The sequence below is a fragment of the Ceratotherium simum genome, chromosome 18 (assembly GCF_057802395.1).
Source record: "Ceratotherium simum simum isolate JZ-2026a chromosome 18, ASM5780239v1, whole genome shotgun sequence".
NCBI classification, from domain to species: domain Eukaryota; kingdom Metazoa; phylum Chordata; class Mammalia; order Perissodactyla; family Rhinocerotidae; genus Ceratotherium; species Ceratotherium simum.
The window spans coordinates 30,783,746-30,804,985 of NC_141917.1; the positions used below are offsets into that span (position 1 = coordinate 30,783,746).

Sequence of the window (21,240 nt, forward strand, 5' to 3'; positions counted from 1 at the left end):
AGAATCTCCCCTACATTGACAAAATAAATGTTTTTATATTCCTGAGTGACCTTTCGCAAGTCCTTAATTTCTAAAGTCTTATGTTCATATTTTTCTCCTGAACTTCAAAGGACTTTATAATCGCCGTCATCTTTCTAACTGACTCTATTTCTTGTTCCTTCACAATGTGAAGGCTTTGTTGCAGTCGGTTCAGTGTCGCATTCCCTTCCTCCCCCATTACTTAGTCCTTTTCTCCGTCCTTATCAGTACTCCATAGGGACCACACTTCATACCCCTCCTGCCTCTCCAATTTCTTCAGAATCCCTCCTTCAGGATTCATCTCAAGCATCTTCCTTGCTTAAGTCTCAGAATACTGAAACAGTCTCTTTACTGTTTTTCCCCACTATTCGTGCTAAATCCCTTTAATGTCTTCTTGATGCGTTTTCACTAAGACCCAAGTGCCTTGCCGTGGTTTATAAAGTCCTTTGTTATGTGGCCCTTGCCCATTTCTTCCCTTTCCTTATTATGCTCTAGCAAAATGGCTGAGGGATTTTGACACAGTATTTTTTTTTCTGCTTAAAATACTCTTCCTTGCTTCTGCTACCTGCTCCCCTCTCACAAACGTGGTTAGCTCCTTCTTATGCTTAGGTCTCCACCTAAATGTCGCTTTTCCAGGGAGGCTCTCTAAAGTAGGGCCTTCCCAGTTTTTGCTCCCTCGACACTTTTTTTTTTTTTTTTTGGTGAGGGAGATCAGCCCTCACCTAACATCTGATGCCAATCCTCCTCTTTTTTTTTTTGCTGAGGACGCTTGGCCCTGGGCTAACATCCATGCCCATCTTCTTCTACTTTATATGGGACACTGCCGCAGCATGGCTCGACAAGTGGTGTGTCGGTGCGCGCCCGGGATCCAAACCTGGGAACCCCGGGCTGCTGCGGTGGAGCGCGCACACTTAACTGCTTGCGCCAAGGGGCTGGCCCCAGCCCTTGACGCCTTTTGTTCTTTGTTAAATGCTGAGCCCCTGTTGCTCTCCTACTAGAATTAAGACTCAAGTTATTCCTAACATCAACATTATAAAGGAAGCTATTGAGAATAATCAGAGCAGGATTTAGTTTTTGCTAGTCATCCTCATTGATTGTCTGTTCTTGATCATATTTCTCTAATCCTCAGAAGACATGAAAACATATTGTTTAGGTATTTTGGTCCCTTGTTATTATCCTATTTCACTGTGGAACTTGACTCTGAAACCGTATAAAGTTGTGAAGGTATTAATCTGTACTTGATTGAGTGATAGAGTAATTTTATCACATTTCTAAACAAGAATATACATTTTAGTGGAAGGGAAGGGTTATAGATTGGCTTCAATAAAATTATATATCGTCCTGGATAGAAATTTTCTGTAGCTTTAGTATTGTTTGACAGATAAATTATTTTTTAAAGTTACTGCCAGCTTGCTAACCTCTAGTATGTTTAAGGTGGTAGGGGATATATTCTTAATTAATTTTACATTGGAAATCTATTCTTAAAATTAAGGGTAAAATACTGAAGTAGCTGAAGATTTATTTTGCATGGAATAAATTAGTATTTTCTGATATTCTCATGCAGAAACCTTTGATGGTTCTGCTTCATGTCTGTTTCTTTCTTTTCTTGTTCTCAGCACTGGATAATATATATTGCATACCTGGAAGGAAAAGACAGTTTCATCAAATACTATAGGAAGACAGCATGCAAATCTGAAACTATGTTTTCTGTAATTATTATTGCCTTTCATTTCCAAGAATGTAGTAGTCATATTTGACATAGTGCTTGAGTTTTTTGAGTGGGTGCAGACAATCAGAAAAGATGTAAGAACATTTCTCTTGAGTATTTTGGTTAGTGATAATTGAAACGTGCTAAACTTATACTAGCTTAACTTGTAGTGAATTTAAAATATTCAGTGTGTTCAGTTCAAATGTTTTCATTACAGGTGGCTACCACGATTTTATACCCATTAAACAAATAATCTTAAAGAGACCTTGGAAATAAAGAAGTAATAATAATAGCAACTATTTGTTTCACAAACTGTGCTAGGTGCCTTTATGTATATTATTTTTAATCCTCACCCCAGTCCTATAAGTATCATTTCTCCTGGCTTTTCAATGGAGGAAACCAGGACTCAGCAAAGTTATACAGCTAGTACATGAACTCTGTGTCTCAGGAGCATAGTTCTGCCATCTAGTCTCATGTGCTAGTTTTCCAAAAAATGGGGAGACTGAGTGTAGTGAAGCCGAAGGACTTGCTCATTATCACATAGCTAGTTAGCAGCAGAGTGAGAACTTGGATCCCTGGCCTCCTGACTCACATTCCGGTGCGCTTTTCACTACATCAGATCACCTTGGCTCCTGAGCCCCAAGTGACAGCCCCAAACAGCTGTGTTTATCTGTCTTGCATGTCCCAGCTTGTTTTGCTAGCTGAGCAAAAACTACTTAAAAGGATCCTCAGTCTTCACCTTCCCACTCCCCTCCACTTACACTCATATACTCCCATTTGCCCCATGAATAACTTCACAGAAAGAATTGTGCAATGTCACTAAGCCTTCCTCTGGTGTCAGAGTTACTCCCTGAGAGAACATTGACTTCCTCATGACTCCAGTTTACTGTCAGATTGGCTTTCCCTCTCTTCTCTTTGATCGGAATCTTAGTTGTTTAAGCAGGAATTTGAGGAGCAGATGTTATACCCCTTGAACAAGCCCTTTAATTCTCCTTAGTACTGTGTCTAATGACTCTTAATCCTGTCCTTTTAACTCTGTGGCTAGCAGAATTAAGAGCGAAGTGGAACAGGAATGGTGAGCTTGATGCTGAATATTTCATTTAATGTTGACAAAGAGAGCACGTGAAAAATAGAGGGAAAACGTTGTTTTCCTATATAACTCAAAAGCTAGGTGAATATTAGTGTGGGATCACTGAGATTTTGTGTTTCCCTCCAAATGTAAGTAGAGCAGTTTGGTAGAGCAAATAGCCAGAGAAATGGAGCTGCTGGCTGTTTCTACAACTTTGTCATCTTAAATTTTACTGTGTTTTTTAGATTTTGACTTCCTTTTGGAAATAAAAATGATTCACCAGAAAAAACAAAGGGATCACATATAGAACTTGATCTTTCATGGTTAGTGAAGAAAATTAAGACTTCCCCTAAATGGGAGTACTGTTAACAAAGATGTACCCTGTGAACTACTTTGGTTCAGCTGTCTGAACTGTCTCATTATCAAAGATCTGATGTGTTTGTCTATATACTAAAAAAAAAAATTGGATGAAATAGCTTATAATTTTCTCAGTTCGTAATTAATCACTGGAAATTTAGTATATGAGTCAGGGTCTGATTAGGAGAGAGAAATCACACAGTAATTTGAACAGGGAAAGTTTATTATAAAGAATTGCTAACTGGGCTGGCCCTGTGGCTTAGTGGTTAAGTGCATGCACTCTGCTACTGGCGGCCCAGGTTCGGATCCTGGGCGCGCACCGGCGCACTGACGCACTGCTTCTCCGGCCATGCTAAGGCCACGTCCCACGTACAGCAACTAGAAGGATGTGCAACTATGACATACAACTATCTACTGGGGCTTTGGGGGGGGTGCGGAAAGGAAAAGGATTGGCAATAGATGTTAGCTCAGAGCTGGTCTTCCTCAGCAAAAAGAGGAGGATTAGTGCGGATGTTAGCTCAGGGCTGATCTTCCTCACAAAAAAAAAAAAAAGAATTGCTAACTATAACAGAAGTTTGGAATAATGAGGGATTGGCTAGTAAAAAGTAAAGAGAACTCTAAAGAATGTAGAATTAGCAGATAAAAGGAGCATCCACTACCCTTCTGGTGGAGATAGAGCATTAGAGCAAGAGGCCTGCAGGAATGAGATCCAGACCTTTTTTTGTTGTTGTTGCTGAGGAAGATTCACCCTGAGCTAACATCTGTGCCAGTCTTCCTCTGTTTTGTATGTGGGTCGCTGCCATAGCATGGCTGCCAACGAGTCGTGTAGATCCACACCCAGGAACTGAACCTGGGCCGCCAAAGCTGAGTGCACCAAACTTAACCACTAGGCCAGGGGGCTGGCCCACAGACCTTTTTTGAGAGGACAAGGTTGTGGCTCACAACCTTGAATGATAAAGAAGTAGCTGTCAAGCTGCAACAGCAGAACTTGCCAAACCCAGTCTGACTGGAGTCACTCTGTTATAAAACTGCCTTAGAGAGGTGCTGGGGGAAGCTGCTGGGTGCTGCTGACTGCCATGCACTTCAGCAGCCTGGTGATGGAGAAGCTGCATAAGCTGCAGGAGTTGGACACTGGAGTGGACTCTGGAGTAGTGCAGCAGCCTACCAAGAGGAGCACACTAGAGCCAGGGAGGAAAACCCCTTCTTCCTGTAATGTCTGTCTGGCACCCTCCACTGACAAAACTTAACATCATGCCAACTGGCAAAGGAAAAATAATTAAAGGGCCCAAATACATTTTGCAGAGTAGGCGGTGAAGGGTGAATTTGGAGCTGAAAGGCAATAAATGGACAACTGACACATTTGGTGAAACTTGTAATTTTGTGTCTTATTATTATTAGACCTTACATTTACATTTGGGACCCTGGTCAGAATTTTGCTGAGGACCGCATTCCTTCCTAGTATTTTAGGAAGGAGACCCTGAGGCCGGAGAGGCTTTTCTTTTTTAGGAAAGAAGGGTCTGGGCAGTAGCCCCACATTTGCTTTTCTAGGTTCTTTTCTTACAAGCATCTGGTTTGGGAGCTTCAAGTTACCTACCTTGACACGTTGTTCTTGGGCGTTGTGGTGAAATTCTGTCGCACATTGTAGCTTCAGAGCCCACTCAGATCTTTGTTTGAATTATCTTTGCCACTGGAATCAGTACGTTAAGAATGGCTTTTTGAAGAATAAATATTTCAAAAACTATCACCTGGAATTTCAGCATTTTCGGAGAAATGGTCAGTGTAAATTTTGAGCAGCAATTTCTAGTTAATGGTGGCTGAGCAGGAAAGCAGTTTCATTGGTAAGTATCTAATTTGGATTTGGTAACCAGCCAGGAAGAATAATTCTATTGAGGCCTAGCCAGACACATGTAAATTTTCATTTTTTTATATATATTCGGTCACTAGAAGACAAAATTATCATGAGTTAGTACTTTTTTCCTGAGATATCCATTTATTTCTCAGCCTTGAAATTACAGACTTAGAAGGTAAATCAGACTAAATGGGCTAAAATTTTGTTAGAATTTGTCTTATTGCTGAAGTTTATTTTGAGATTGGCCTGTTAGGATAAATCAAGGAATTTAATTGTTTTTTGCTAGCAGAGTTACATTCATGAAGGAAACTATGAAGACAGCTTTAAAAAAAAATGTTCCTTTTTATTTTTGTTTTGAACTTTATTAAGTTGGTCCTCTGCTGGAATTCTTTATGGGTTTGTGTATTAATATCTATTTAATGTGTTTAATTCTTTGCTTTCCATTCATATTTATTTGGGGATTTCTTTTTTAAAGAAAAAGAGATTGGCACCTGTGAGAGCATACCTGTAAGATTGCTCTGATGTGATACTTTACCATGCCATCTCTGAAGAATGTTATAGACTGTTTTTTAGCATGGTGAATAAGAAATTTTTACCTGAGTTTACTTCAATAGTCATTTCTAAATTTGTGAGTGAAAGTCACATTTGGGGACTGTGCAATGACTTTTTTAGTACTGGTAGTTATTATTGTCCAAATGGACTTTTATAGATTTCATTAGGTTTTCTTTTGTTTTGTTTTTAAAGAACATTTTACTCAACTTAGTATTTCATTTTTCATCTATTTTATGAGGCAATAAGAATCTTCTGTTGTTCCAAAGTTAAAACTGTTTTATATTTATTTCATATTGTTAACAGCTGCACTGTTCAGTGCACTAGCTGCTAGCCACATGTGGCTATTTAAATGAAATGAAATGAAAAATTCCTTAGTTGCAATAGCCATATTTCAAGTGCTTGGTAGAAAAATGTAGCTAGTGGCTACCATAATGGACAGCACAGATACGGAACATTTACACGATCACAGAAAGTTCTTTTAGGCAGTTCTGGTCTTATAGTGTGTAGGATGGTGACAGACTGACATATTGCAGTTATTAATGTGATGGCTTTTCTTCCTCTGAGGGTATATTTTTTTCATTGCACAATCCCACTGATAATTTTTGAGGCTCTCTAATTTTATAATTTACTCTTTCTGGTTAAAATAATATATAATCTATTTTGCCCTAACAATAATATATGTATATTTTTCAAATTATACATATGCTACCACGTGGAGGTAACTACTATTAACATTGTGGTGTTTGTCTTTTATACTCACATATATAAATAATTTTATTTTACAAAACTAGTACTATTCTGTACATATTGTTTTATAACCTCCTTTTTAATGTTTATACATATCACAAGCAGATATAGGTAGAATTTTTCTAAAATTTATATCCTGTTGACAAGTATTTATAGAGCACCTCCTATATGCCAGGTATTGTTTTAGGTTTTGAGCACAGAACACTATATAAGTATAGTCCTGTCCTCATGGAGCTTTCATTCTATTGAGGGAAGACCCAACTACAAACGAAACACATGTAATAACAGATGGTGGTAAGTGCTGTGGAGAAATAAATGGAATAAGGTGAGTTACGCAGCTCCATTCTTAGAAACATTTGAATACGTTTTTTAGGTTGTACTTCTGAGAGTTTCCTTTTATCACCTTAATAACGTGTGACTCTGACATGTGGCCATAGCTGGGGTGAGGACAGGATCTATCCCCGAAACATCCTATCAATAGGCTGGCCTCAAACCTATAAAGAAGCCTCATGTCTTGCTACTCCTAACATTGCTCCCCTATACTGTCTGGTAATTGGCATGTCTTTGATACTCTGTTTCTTTGAAACTTTGAACATGCAGCAGGTTACTAAGGAAGCAAATAGTAGTGGGAGCAGAAGCAAAGACATGTACAGAGAAAAAGAGAAAGCAGGAGTAACTGATGGAATTGAAGCCACCGGGTAGCAGAAAGCTTAAATAAGCAGGAGGAGAGGGAAGTTAATTGGGAGTAACAGAAGCAATACAAGCAGAGACAGAATAGTGGTTAAGTCACATAATGCCAAAGCAGAGTTGGGAGCAACAGATAATAAAGGGTGGTTGCGGGGCTTCCTCCTTGGGTCATCATAGCAGTTGTCACATTACTGAAGCTACTGAATGAAGATGGGTTCTTTGTGAGGCCTAATAGGCTTCTATTTCTGGGCATTTTGGTGCTTTCCAATATTTGGTAATGTTTATGTTTCTAGTATTCGTATTGAACATTCTGCTGCTTGTACATTAATGGTTAAATTTCTCTTTCTGAGTGAAAGTTTATCTTTGGAGCGTAAAACCATCTCATTAATTTATGGACACTAAATTTATTTAGCAATGAGTAAATAGAATTTTTCACATAATTCTTGAAAACTGAAGTATGCCTATTTAAGCATCAAAACAAAGCAATTTAACCTCAAAAAGTATTACATGTAATTTACTTTCTTAGCTTATTTTGAGATTTTTCTGGCCTTTAATGATTAAATTGTACTGCAAAATATTGTAGTATCTTCGTTTGATGTTCTTATTGGTAAATTAAGGGCCTTGATGTAAAATTGCTTCGGATGAATTTGTTTTATTATAATGTTTAAATTTAAATATAACATATAGAAAAATATATAAATCCTAAGGATATAACTTGATGACTGTAAAATGAACACATCCCAGTAATCCTCACCAAGATGAAAGTAGAATGTTACCAGCACCAGAAGCTCCTTTCCCACTTATTACCCCCACCCTCCTCATCCTGACTACTATACTGTAGATTATTTTTGCCTGTATCTGAATGTTATTTAAATGGGATATTCTTTTTAGTCTGGCTTCTTTCACTTGATTGTGTTTGTAAGATTTATCCATGAAGTGTATAGCAGAAATTTGTTAATTTTAATTGCTATACAGTGTTCTGTTGTATGAATATACATCTATTTATCTATTTTCTGCTTATGGACATTTGAATTATTTCCAGTTTGGGGCTATTATTAATAGTTCTTCTGTGAATATTCTTGTAGATGTCTTTGGCACACACATTTGCATTTCTCTTGGATGTATACTTAGGAGTGGAATTGCTGGGTCATAGGTTATGCATATATTCTGCTGGTAGGTACTGCCTAACAGTTTTTGAAAATGATTGTACCAATTTAGCCTCCCACCCATTATCAACGAGAGTTACTCTACATTCGTACCAACATTTTGTATTGTCAGCCTTTTAAATTTCAGTCATTTTGGTGGATCTATAGTGATATCTTGTTATAGTTTTGTTTTGAATTTTACTGATGAAGCATGAGATTGGGCAGCTTTGCATTATGTCATTGGATATTTGGATATCCTGTGTCAAGTGTTTAAATCTTTTGACCATTTTTCTATTGGTTGTCTTTTCTTGCCATTTTACAAGAGTTCTTTATATATTGTGAATCTCAGGACTTTTTATTGATTAAATATGTGGCACATCTTCACTCCCAATCTGTGGCTTATCTTTTCACTGTCTTAGTAATATCTTTTGATGAACAGAAGGTTCTAATTTTGATGAAGTTAAAATTTGCAATCTATTTCTGTATAGAGTTTTTTTGTGCCATGTTGATTTTTATGTATGTATAAAATGGAGATCACAGTTCACTTATTTATACTTACTGTATGGATATCCAGTTGACCCAGCATTGTTCATTGAAGACTGTTCTCATCACCTTTGTCATAAATCAAGTGATATTTTTCTTGTCATATTGCGTTAACAAGGACCTCTATTTATGTTGAATAGAAGTGGTAATAATAGGCTTTTTTGTCTTGTTCCTGATTTCAGAGGGAAAGCTTTTAACATTAAGTAGGATTTTTGACAATTTTTTCTAGATGATACTCTTTATCAGATTAAGAAGGTTCTCTCTTTTTTTTTTTCCCCCCAAAGCCCCAGTAGATAGTTGTACGTCATAGTTGCACATCCTTCTAGTTGCTGTATGTGGGACGCGGCCTCAACATGGCCGGAGAAGCGGTGCGTCGCTGCGCGCCCGGGATCCAAACCCTGGCCACCCGTAGCAGAGCGCGCACACTTAACTGCTAAGCCACGGGACCGGCCCCAAGAAGGTTCTCTTTTATTCCTAATTTACCAGGAGGTTTGTAAAAATTATTAGTGAATATTCAAATTTTTAAATAAACAATCTTAAATTGAAGTACGGTTTATATGCAGTATTTTGCTGTTGTTAAGGGCTTGGCTGAATAAGTTCAATAGTTGTGTACACATATGTAACCACCATGCAGAACAAGATAGAGAATATATCTATCGTTCCAGAAAGTTGCTTGGAGCCACTTTCCAATCAATGTACCTATTCCCCACCAGGCCCCCAGGGCAAGTATTTTCATATTTCAATTGCCATAGTATTTTCCTATTCTTTGCCTTTATATAAATAGGATCATATATTTTGTGTTTGTTTTATTTTACTCGATAAAATGTTTATGAGTAAACATTTTACTCATATGAACATCCATGTTATCGCATGTATTTTATTGCATGGATATACCAAATGTGTTTATCTATTCTCCTATTAATGAATGTTTAGATTATTGTTTCCAGTTTTTGGCCATAATGAATAAGGCTGCTGTGAACACTTTTGTTGAAGCATTTTTGTGGACTTTGAACATACCTAGGAATAGAACTCCTGGGTCATAGGATAGACGCATGTTTAACTTTATAAGAAATTGATAAACTGTTCTCCAACATGGTTATATTGTCCTATACTCTCACTAGCAATGTATGAGGGTTCTAATTGCTCCACATTCTTGACATTTGGTATTCAGTTTCTTTGATTTTAACCATTTTAGTGGATATGAAATGATAATTTGTGGTTTTTGCATTTTATAGATGGTTAACGATGTTGAGCATCTTTTAATGTTTATATAGGGTATTTGCATATATTTTGTGTAGTATCTATTCCTTTTATACATTTTTAGTAGATTGCTCATTGTATTTTTTAAAAAATTATTGTGTTTAAGGAGTTCTTTATATATGTTAGATAAGAATCCTTTATCAGCTACGTGCGTTGTAAATATTTTCTCCCAGTCTGTGGCTTGGCCCATTCATATTCTTAATGTTGTCTTTTAATAAGTGTTATGAAATACTTGAATCATTTTTCCTCCTTTATTCTAAATATTATTGTAGAAAATCACATGAATTAACTGGATGTTAAAGGCATCTTGCCTTCCTGGAATAAATCTTACTTGATGTGATGTATTTTCCTTTTTATATATTGCTGGATTCAATTTGCTAGTATTTTGGTTGGAAATTTTTGCATCTGTTTTCGTGAGAGACGTTGGCTTATTTTCCTTTTCACAACGTCCTTATCAGGTTTTGGTATCAAGGTTTTTTCTGTCGTGAAAAGAATTTGAAATCATTTCTACTTTTCTGTTCTCTGAAGATCTTTGGATATAGTTTTTTTCTATTTTTTTAGCTTTTTGAAATGTATGCTTAGATAATTGATTAAAACTTTTTTTGGGGTAATATATGCAATTAAGTGTAAATTTTCTTCTAAATATGGCTTTGGCTGCATGTCACAAGTTCTAATCTGTTGTATTATCATTATCATCCAATTAAAAACATTTTCGAATTTCTCCTGTGTTTTCTTCTTTGACCTAGGAATTATTTATAAGTATATTGCTTAATTTTCGAATATTTGGTGATTTTCAAATTATTTTTAAAAATTGCTTTCTAACTTAATTCCTCTAGGATTAAAGAGCATATTCTATATGATTATAGACTTTTGACATTTATTGAGACTTGATTTGCAGACCAGTATATGTCAATTCTTAAAACATTATTTGTATGCTCGATTGTATTTTGCTGCTATTGGTGTAACGTATGTAAATTAGTCATTTATTAATTATATTATTCAAATCTTCTGTCTTCTTACTGATTATTTTATTTGCTTGCATATGAGTCACTGGGAAAGAGATGTTAAAGTCTCCTAGTGTGGCTGTGTATTTGCCTGTTTCTCCTTTTAGTTTTGTTGTTTTTGTATTTGGAGGTATATCATTAGGTGCAAGTGCATTTACAGTGTCCTCCTGGTGGATTGAATCTTTTATCATTATTAAGTATCCTTTTTATCTCCAGTGATGTTCGTTGCTTTAAAGTCTACTACCTGATATTAGTAAGATATATCAGCTTTCTTTTAGTCAGTATTTGTGAAGTATATGTTTTTATGTTCTTTTACTTGCACACTTTCTCTCTCTCTATAAAGTGTATATACTTTCACACTTTCTCTTTTTTTTTTTTTTTTTTAAAGATTTTATTTATTTTATTTTTCCCCCCAAAGCCCCAGTGGATAGTTGTGTGTCGTAGCTGCACATCCTTCTAGTTGCTGTATGTGGGACTCGGCCTCAGGATGAACGGAGAAGTGGTGCCTCGATGCGCACCCGGGATCCGAACCCGGGCCACCAGCATCGCAGCGCGCGCACTTAACCACCAAGCCACAGGGCCGGCCCCACACTTTCTCTTTTAAGTGAAAGTTTATTTTTTATTCATTCTTAAAAACTTTGCCTTTTAATTGGAATATTAAAATTTAATTATGTTTAATGTAATTGCTGATAAGTTTGAGCATAAGTCATCTATCTTATTCATTGTTTTCTATTTCTATCCTGTTTTATTTCCCCTTTACTGCCCTTTTTATTTTCATTAATTAATTTTTAATATTATATATTCTCTTCTCTGTTAGGTTATCTTTTACTATTCTTTTAGTGGTTACCCTAAAGATTTCAACATATAATCTAATAATAGACTTAAAGTCTATTAAAAATTAGTACTTTTACCCCTTCTCAGTCAATGCAAAGACCTTAGAACATTTACTCTACATAACTACATTTATCCTCTCCTACCCTTTTGCAGTTGTTTTCATGTATTTCAATTTTATGTATGGGTGTGTGTGTATATGTGTTTGAAATCCCATCAGATGTTATTGTTTTCGTTTTATGCAGTCAGTATTCATTGAGATTTACTTATATATTCTCCCTTCTGTTACTTTTCATACCATACTGTGTCTCTGCTTTTATTTGGGATCATTTTCTTTCTGCCTGAAGAACTCTTTGTAGTAGTATCATCAGCTACTAATAAATTGTTTTAGCTTATATTTTTCTGTGAACATCTTTATTTTGCCTTTATTTTTTAGTGATTTTATAATTGTATCAAGGCAGTTATTTTTATTCAGAACTTTGAGGATGTCACTGCATCGTCTTCTGGCTTTTGTTGCTTCTCTGGAAAAGTCATCTGTTAGTTTTATTTTTACTCTTTTGACGGAACTTTGTTTCCCCCACTCGGGCTGTTTTAAGGTTTTACTTTTTGTCTTTGACTTTCAGCAGTTTTACTGTGATGTGCCTGGGTGTGTTTTTCTGCTGCCGCATTGGGGTTTATGGTACTTATTGAATCTCTGGGTTAGTGTCATTTATCATTTTCCCAAAAATGGCAGTCACCTCTTCACACATTGCTTCTCTCTCCTTCCATTCTGCAGTTCCAATGTGAGACCTTTTCACTATATCTCATATCTATCTTATGTTTTTGTCTGCATTTTCCATTTTTTATCACCATGCTTGTCTAAAAATTATCTTTTAATCATTAATTCTATGCTACTAAACCTATCCATTAGTTCTAAATTTCAGTTGTGTATTTTTCATTCTAGAATTTCTGCATATTTCTTTCTTATGATTTTCAGTTCTATGTATAAATTCTCTACCTTGTGATTTAACTTTTTTTTTTCGTGAGGAAGATCAGCCCAGAGCTAACATCCATGCCAATCCTCCTCTTTTTCCTGAGGAAGATTGGCCCTGGGCTAACATCCGTGCCCATCTTCCTCCACTTTATATGGGACACCACCACAACATGGCCTGACAAGTGGTGCGTCAGTGCATGCCTGGGATCCGAACCTGGGCCACCAGCAGCACAGCGCACGCACTTAACCGCTACGCCACGGAGCCGGCCCCTGATTTAACTTCTTAATTATAGTTATTTTAAATTTCATGGTTCAACATCTGGTTCTCCCAATTTCTCTGAACCTGGATAAAAAATTCTTTCTTTTTACTAACCTCTAACTGAATTTAACATTTCTGTTAATTATGAAAGCTGGCAACAAAGTCACAGGTGTACCTGCAAATTTCAAATGCTTTCGTATCACACATTACCATTGTTACAGATAAATTGAAATATGTATGCTTATACTCATCACTGCTTTGAAATTACAGTAGTTGTTAGACCTGCCTCTACGAATGGTTACTTGTCACGCTAATACAGAAAATCACGTCACAAATTAAAAATTTTTTTTTTTTTTTGCTGAGGAAGACTGGCCCTGGACTAACATCTGTGCCCATCTTCCTCCACTTTATATGGGACGTCGCCGCGGCAGGGCCTGCCAAGCAGTGCGTTGGTGTGCGCCCAGGATCTGAACTGGTGAACCCTGGGCCGCTGCAACAGAACACACGCACCCAACTGCTTGCGCCACCGGGCTGTCCCCGAAAAAAAGTATTTTTAAAGTTATTTCTTTATAACTGGTTTCCACTGTATGCCTAATGTGTGTTTTTTTTTCTTTTGGTGAGGAAGATCAGCCCTGAGCTAACATCCAATGCCAATCCTCCTCTTTTTGCCAAGGAGGATTGGCCCTGGGCTAACGTTTGTGCCCATCTTCCTCTACTTTATATGGGACGCTGCCCCAGCATGGCTTGACAAGCGGTGCGTCAGTGCGTGCCCGGGATCCGAGCCTGCGCACCCTCGGGCCGCCGCAGTGGAGTTTGTGCACTTAACTGCTATGCCACTGGACTGGCCCCCTAATGTGTTTCAAAAAAATACTAAGAAGGAGTCCACAAACTTCAGAGTACAGAATGGTCCAAAAAATGGTCTGTACAGTGTAGGTCAGATTGTATCATTGCTTAGCTCAGAATGCTCCAGTGGGTTTCCTCTCATTTCTCTCAGAGAGTAACAGCCAGAGTCTTTTCACTGTCTTCAATGGCTGTACATGGTCTGCACCAGCCCACTTGCTGCATTCTGACCTTATCTCCAACTCCTTTTTGCTCACTCTGCTACAGCCACATTGGGAAAATGCCAGGTACACTCTTGCTGCAGGTCCTTTCTAGTAGCGGTTCCCTGTTCTTGGAACACTCTTCCTCAAAATATCTTCATAGCCTACTCAATCACTTATTTCCTGATTACCCTACTTAAAACATTTATCCCTGCCCCTTTGGTACCAACTGCCTTCTCCGCTGTATTATTCCCCATACACTTATTACAGTTTTTCATATTATATATTTTAGTTATTCATTAATTGATTTTGGGAGAGGGGCTCACCACAGGCTTCTGTTTACTGTCAGGTTGGACCTTCAGCAATAGTTAAGTCAATTTTGGAGATTTGCTCTTGGTCCCATGCATGACTTCCATCCCTTTTACCACCTCTATTTCGTTTATAAGACTATTGCATTAAGAACAGGGTGGATGATGACAAAAGCTAGCTAATGTCAGCTGAATTGTCCAAGTCACTTTGCATAGTTGTTCATTGCCTCTTTTGAGGTCAATGCTTTCTTAGATTAACATGTGTAATACAAAGAACTTCATACTTGGTGTCCACTTTCATATGTCTGTCTATATGCATCTTCCCCACATCTTGCCTCAATCTCCTCATCTTTTATAGGGATTGTCTCTCATCTTCTGGAGAGCATGTTTCTCACCTATATACTTGATACTTTTTGCTCACCTGATTCAAATAACATGATGTCATTGAGATCATGGACCAGCATGAATTTCTTTGGATTGTCCAGATGGTCCAGGTCCCTTAGTACTATGTTAAGACAAAGGGCTGGAAAATTAACCTAGCCTTGATTCAGGCATATAATAGTATTTTGATGTTGATCGCAAATGTAACTGCTTTTGGTCCTTCTTCCTAATAAGAGATAGAAAAACATGCTTTACCAGATCAATGACTGCATACCACTTACCTGACAGAGAACAGTAACCCTGTCTTTATATGCTGCCAAAGAGGCCCTCTGGCTTTCACATTATATATAGTCTTTAGTTGGTGATTAATTATCCTCAGCCTTTCATTGTCTTTCTTCATTGCATTGACTGCCTCTAGCAATAGCTATACAATTCCATAGTCCTTTTTATTTCTGCTTTTCCTGTACCTCTCAAATGCCTGAAACATTGCACCAGCCGGTAACAACACAGTTATAGCAATTGCATTTGCAATGCTGCAGCATGTCAGGAACTGTGTGCCACCAGTGGTGGGCTCCTCATTGCTAGCTAGTCGGGGATTGATAATTTCTCCTAAATCTCATTTTGGAGTTGGATTCATAGAACTACTTTTTGTACCAATTCTCTCAAGTCAGGTTCCCCAAAAACACACTTTGAAACTTCAGGCTTTGCATGCGGAAGGTTTGTTGAGGAGTGCTTGTGGGATCAACCCCTGTGAGAGAAGGTGCAAGGGAAACAGCGTTAGGAAGATGGAGAAATTGAATTGCCATGTAGATGCAACAGCAGCCTCTACTGATTCCCACAGGGAGATCTGAGGCTGGAATAACCCTTCTGAGATATCCCAGATTGAAACAGAGGGCTGGACCATTTTACTGTATGTTAGCCAGTCACTGAATGTGGGCTGCTTTGGAATGGTAACATAACATTTCGTGAGGGAGTTCTCTGCAACTCAGGGAAATTCCTGAGGGTTTATTTGTTAGCCATCAGCAGGCCAAATCCTGGAAGCTGGGGGAATGAGTCCTGAAGGGGTGTTTCTGGGGGGCACACCACAGCATTCACTACAGCCACAATGGCAAGATCAGTTTTAGTGGTGGTGAGAGTGGAAAGGATACTATAGTGCTAGAGAAGTAAAGGAGGAGATGAAAACTTGTTTAAATAGCTTAGCTGTGAAGGGGAGCAGAGAGAGCCTAGTCAGCAGAAGTTCCTGAGGAGACTGGAAGGGATGGGATCCAGAATATAGGTAGTAGATTAGCCTTGGTCAGGAAGAGGTTCATTTCTACCATTATAATCAAGGAGAAGGAGGAAGAGAGATGCAGATAAGTTTATAAATTAATGGGAGGACGTTGAGGCAGTTCTTACTTGTTTCTTCTGGGAAAGAGCAGGAAGAATCAACAGCTGAATTAGGAGGAGTTGTTTGGGTTGAAGATTTAAGGTGAGTAGAGAAGAATTTAATAGATTGCTGTAGAGAGTGGGAGGGAGAGCTAACGGGTGTGGAGGGCCCATTTGAGGTTGATGTTCCTGATTTTGTAGAATTACCAATTTGTGCAATTGTGTGACTTTTTTTCTGGCAGTGCTTAATGTAGTGAAAGTATAAACATTATGCTCAGTGTCTTATGAGACTATTTCTTTCTCCTTTTTTTTGTTTTGCATAGCCATCAGATCAAGTCATTACAGTATAGTAACACAGGAGACATGATTCTTGTTGTGTCTGGAAGCTCTCAGGCCAAAGTGATTGACAGAGATGGTTTTGAAGTAATGGAATGTATAAAGGGAGACCAGTATATTGTGGACATGGCCAACACCAAGGTAAGCATTGACAAAATACTTTAGTGAATTTAATTAATTCAGCACACATTTATTAACAACTTGTTTGAGTTGCCATAATTTACCCCAAAAGTTAGTATCTTGTTTTAAACAGTTTATTATTTCTCACAGTTCTGTGCATTGACCTGGAAGTTCTTCTGCTTTATAGTGTCAGCTGGGGCACTAGGATGGTTGTGAGGTCCAAAATGGCCCTATTCAGATGGTTTACAGTTGGTGCTGTACCCAATGTCATCTCTTTCTCTCTTCCTCTTCTCCTACCTCTTCCCTCACCCTCAAAATCTCTCACTGTCTCCTTCTCTCTTTCTGTTTCCACATGTCTAGTTTGGGCTTTCTCACAGTGTGGTGGACTTAGTGGGGTTTGACTTCTGGCTTAATGACCGGGTTCCATGAAGAATAAACATGGAAACTTTAGATTTCTTAAAGTCTGGCTTCGAGTCTTACACAACACCATAGGGCCAGCCAAAATATGGGGAGAGAGGAAATAGACTCCACCATTTGATGTGTGAATGGCAAAATCACATTATAAAATATCTTGTGGGGTGGGAGATATGGATGCAGCCATCTTTGGAAATGCAGTCAACCACAAACCTATTATGTACTAGGCTTTAGGATAAGAAGGAAAGAGGGTTTCATCAGCCTTTTTACGTAAAGATTTTTAGTGAGACATTGGTATTTTAAAATTAATGTATATTAAGTATCAATTAACCAAAGCCACAATAATCCTATAAAACTTAACAGCTTATTTATAGTTGCTAACATATCTATGGATTGGCTGCTCTTGGCTGGGCTTGGCTCCAAGCTTCAGTTGGAGTCTAGGTCTGTTCTATGTGTCTCTGTTCCTCGTTGCACCAGTGGACTGCCTGAGAGTGTTTTTCTCGTGGTGATGGCAGAAACACAAGAAGGAAGCTCCAGTTCTGGAAGCATGTTTCAAGCCTTTTGCTCGTATCATGTCCACGAATATTCCATTGGCTAAAGCAAATCACATGACCACGGGTAACATCAAGAGAGTGGAGAAATATGCCTCGGTCTCTAGTGAGAGGATCTGCAGTATCAGATGTCAAAGGTTGTGGATACAGGGAGGGGTGATGGGTTGGGAACAAAAATGCAAATCTACCACAGATGTATTAAAGTGTCAACGGATATGTTTGATGCAGAATTTTGAGCCTTCGTTTTAATTTTGATTTTTGCTTTCTCCCCCAGCCTATTTAGTACCTTCTTCTAATACACTAATCATCGTGATTTGTGCCTGAATCAGATTTTTGTATGAGATTTGATTGTCTAAGAAAATACAGTCGATCCTCACTATTTGTGGTTTCTGTATTTGCAAACTTACCTACAGAAGTTTTTTTGTAACCCCCAAATCAGTATGGCACTTTTCATGGTCGTTTGCAGACATGCACTTGCACAGAGCACCAAAAATTTTGAACAAGGTGATGCTCTACCTTCTTGTTTCAGCTCTCATACTATAATTAAGTGTCCGTTTTGTGGTCTATTCAGTGCTGTGTTTTCTTATTTTTGTGCTTTTTGCTGGTGATTTTGTGGTGTAAGTTGGCCTCTAAGTGTAGTGCTGAAGTGCCGTAGTACTGTCGAGTGTTCCTAAGTGCAAGAAGTCTGTGATGTGCCTTACAGAGAAGATGAATGTATTAGATAAGCTTTGTTCAGGGATGAGTTATAGTGCTGTTGGCTGTGAGTTCAGTGTTAATGAACCAAGTATATATGTTAAATAAGGTGTCCTTAAACACAAACATACATAAAACAAAGTTATGCATTGATTGGTTAATGAAAATGTGACCAGAGTCTTTCAGGAACCTAACCCTGTATTTGATAATTCAGTGTTTGCAGAACCTTATAGACCATAACTCCTGCGAGTAATGAGAATTGACTGTGATTTATTTTAGATGCTTTGGTTGAGCTATTAGAATAAATTAATATAGTATGTTTCAAACTGCCCTCTGTTGAACCCTAGTGAAGTGCCTCTCAACCCTGAGACTCACAATCTCATGCCTTTTCTTTTGTTTATTGACTAATTGTTTATTGAGTGTGTAGTATGTGTTAGATGATTTGAACAGAATTCAAATATAATTTAAACATAAAATTATATGCACTTATATTGTAATAGTGGCTTGAATAGTGTTTTTTCCCCATATATTCCACTAGAGTTTCTCTTTCCCCTCTCCTTAAAATCATTGTCCCGGGGATTCCACCAAAGATGTTGTGTTGAGGGTGGTGGTGGTAAGAAAATAAAGCAGATGGGGCTCCAGATCACTCTCTGTATCTTCAACTCAAATAGTTCTGTTTTTATCTGTGTTATTTGAAGCTTTTGGGAATCCAAAACTTTATTTAAACAACTGGTTTGTGAAAATGAAAGCTTTAAAACTCCTATTTAATTTATTCTTTTTAAGTTTGTACTTACCATAGACAATTTTTCTTAAAAAGTATGAGGAAGAGAAGTTTTTGCCAGTCTCGAAGCTCTTCTTAATGATTTCAGCCGCTTAGGGCTACTTATATTATAAAAAGACTGACTTTGTGGATTTATATTTTAGCCAAGAAAATTTCAAGAAAGGAATCTCGTTGGTTCTGTGTCTGGCTATTTCTGCAATCTCATACTTATACATAGAGTACATGTAGTAAGATGAAAAGGAAATTGGACAACGATGGATAATACTTTTAAGTTCCTGTATTTCTATATTACCAATATGCAAAAAACTACTATATGTTGTAACTATATACTGTATCTCCCTCCACTCTGCCTGTTTCCATTTTGATTTCAAAATCATGATTAATATTTACTCTCTCCATTTCCCAGAAGCAATATAATTAATTAACTACTTATCTAGGAAATATTACTGATATCTTAATTGTAGTCTTTGGCTTGAATGATGAGTTTTGGAAATCCAAGAATTATTATTTGAAAGTAGTAGATTTCATGGGACACTTCTTTTTCTTAACTTTTTAACCTCTTTTCTGATTCCAAGAGTAATTAGTAACTTGTGGCTTTACTGGAAAATTCAACTAATAGGACATTAAGGAAACCATTAAGTATATCTAATCTATTATGATAAAATATTATATACTTCAAATATAAACAAGCCCTTCTAATTATATTCTTAAATTGTTATGTTGTTAAATTTGTGTCTCTAATCTTTATATTGTTTTGTATTGTGTGTGTATATATATATACACATTTTTTTTTGTTTTTTTGTTTTTTTATAATTTTATTTATTTATTTATTTCCCCAAAGCCCCAGTAGATAGTTATATGTCATAGTTGCACATCCTTCTAGTTGCTGTATGTGGGACGCGGCCCCAGCACGGCCAGAGAAGTGGTGCGTTGGTGCGCGCCCGGGATCCGAACCCCGGCCGCCAGCAGCAGAGCGCACGCACTTAACCGCTAAGCCACGGGGCCCCCCCTACATATGTTTTTTTAATGTGTACTTATAGTGGTACAGAACTGCTTTTTTCTGTTACCTACTGCAACACTGTAGATTACAGGGAGAGTAATTACACTTATACCTTTTCAAAAATAAAGTTCGGGGCCGGCCCCGTGGCTTAGCGGTTAAGTGCGCGTGCTCTGCCACTGGCGGCCTGGGTTTGGATCCTGGGCGCGCACCGACGCACTGCTTCTCCGGCCATGCTGAGGCGGCATCCCACATACAGCAACTAGAAGGATGTGCAACTATGACATGCAACTATCTACTGGGGCTTTGGGGAAAAAAAGGAGGAAGATTGGCAATAGATGTTAGCTCAGAGCCAGTCTTCCTCAGCAAAAAGAGGAGGATTGGCGTGGATGTTAGCTCCGGGCTAATCTTCCTCACACACACACAAAAAGATAAAATTTCATTGGGTTTCTAACGGTAATTCCTGTCACCTATAGAAAATTTTGGAAAAAAAAGAATTACTCATAATTCTGCTACCCAAATATAATTACTATTAACATTTCAATTTCTATGTGTCTTTTTTTCCTTGTTTCCGAAAAACATTTTTTCTGATCGCACCAGAACCTTTAGTCAGTTATTGCTTGGAGCTATGTTTTGCACGTTCTACAGAGTCTTGGGATTGTGTGCAGGTGCCTCAGGGGCTGCAGTGGAGTGGAATGAGAGGCTTCAGAGTGGGAGTGAGGGGCAAGGAGCCTCTCACTTCAGCCAGAGAAGTTCCAATTTTGTTTGTTTTTTGTGTTGGAATTCTCCATAAGGTACCCTTTGAAAATCAGGTTTTGCTGCTTCTTTAAAATATGAAGATCGCTGGTCTGGGGTTCGTGGGGTTTATTGGTTATTTTATCTGGGGATATGGGACGTTACTTCTTCAGGTTTAGGTGATTAGGAAAGTAGGACAAGGATAAGCAGGAATCAACCTTTAAACCATTCAAAAGCATAGTTTAGAGGCCGGCCCGGTGGCGTAGCGGTTAAGCACATGCCCCCCGCTGCAGCAGCTCAGGGTTCGGATCCTGGGCGTGCACCAATGCACCGCCCTTCAAGCCGTGCCGTGGCAGCATCCCACATACAAAAAATAGAGGAAGATTGGCACAGATGTTAGCTCAGGGACAGTCTTCCTCACCAAAAAACCCCCAGTTTAAACTGTAGTTATACTGTCATCTAAAACTCATTTATTCTAAACCAGAATTTTGGTATGTTGCTTCCAATCAGAGCGTGT

The 21,240-nt window shown here is 38.0% G+C and overlaps 1 protein-coding gene across 2 annotated transcripts in view; it reads left to right on the forward strand.

Annotated features, from left to right (window-relative positions):
• WDR70 (WD repeat domain 70) overlaps window positions 1-21,240 on the forward strand; it is a 315,307-nt gene that overhangs the window by 88,604 nt on the left and 205,463 nt on the right. For both annotated transcript variants that reach the window (XM_004422748.2, XM_087443211.1), the window contains one exon: window positions 16,420-16,573. In XM_004422748.2, coding sequence (XP_004422805.1) covers window positions 16,420-16,573 — 154 coding nt within the window. The remainder of the gene's footprint in view (window positions 1-16,419; window positions 16,574-21,240) is intronic.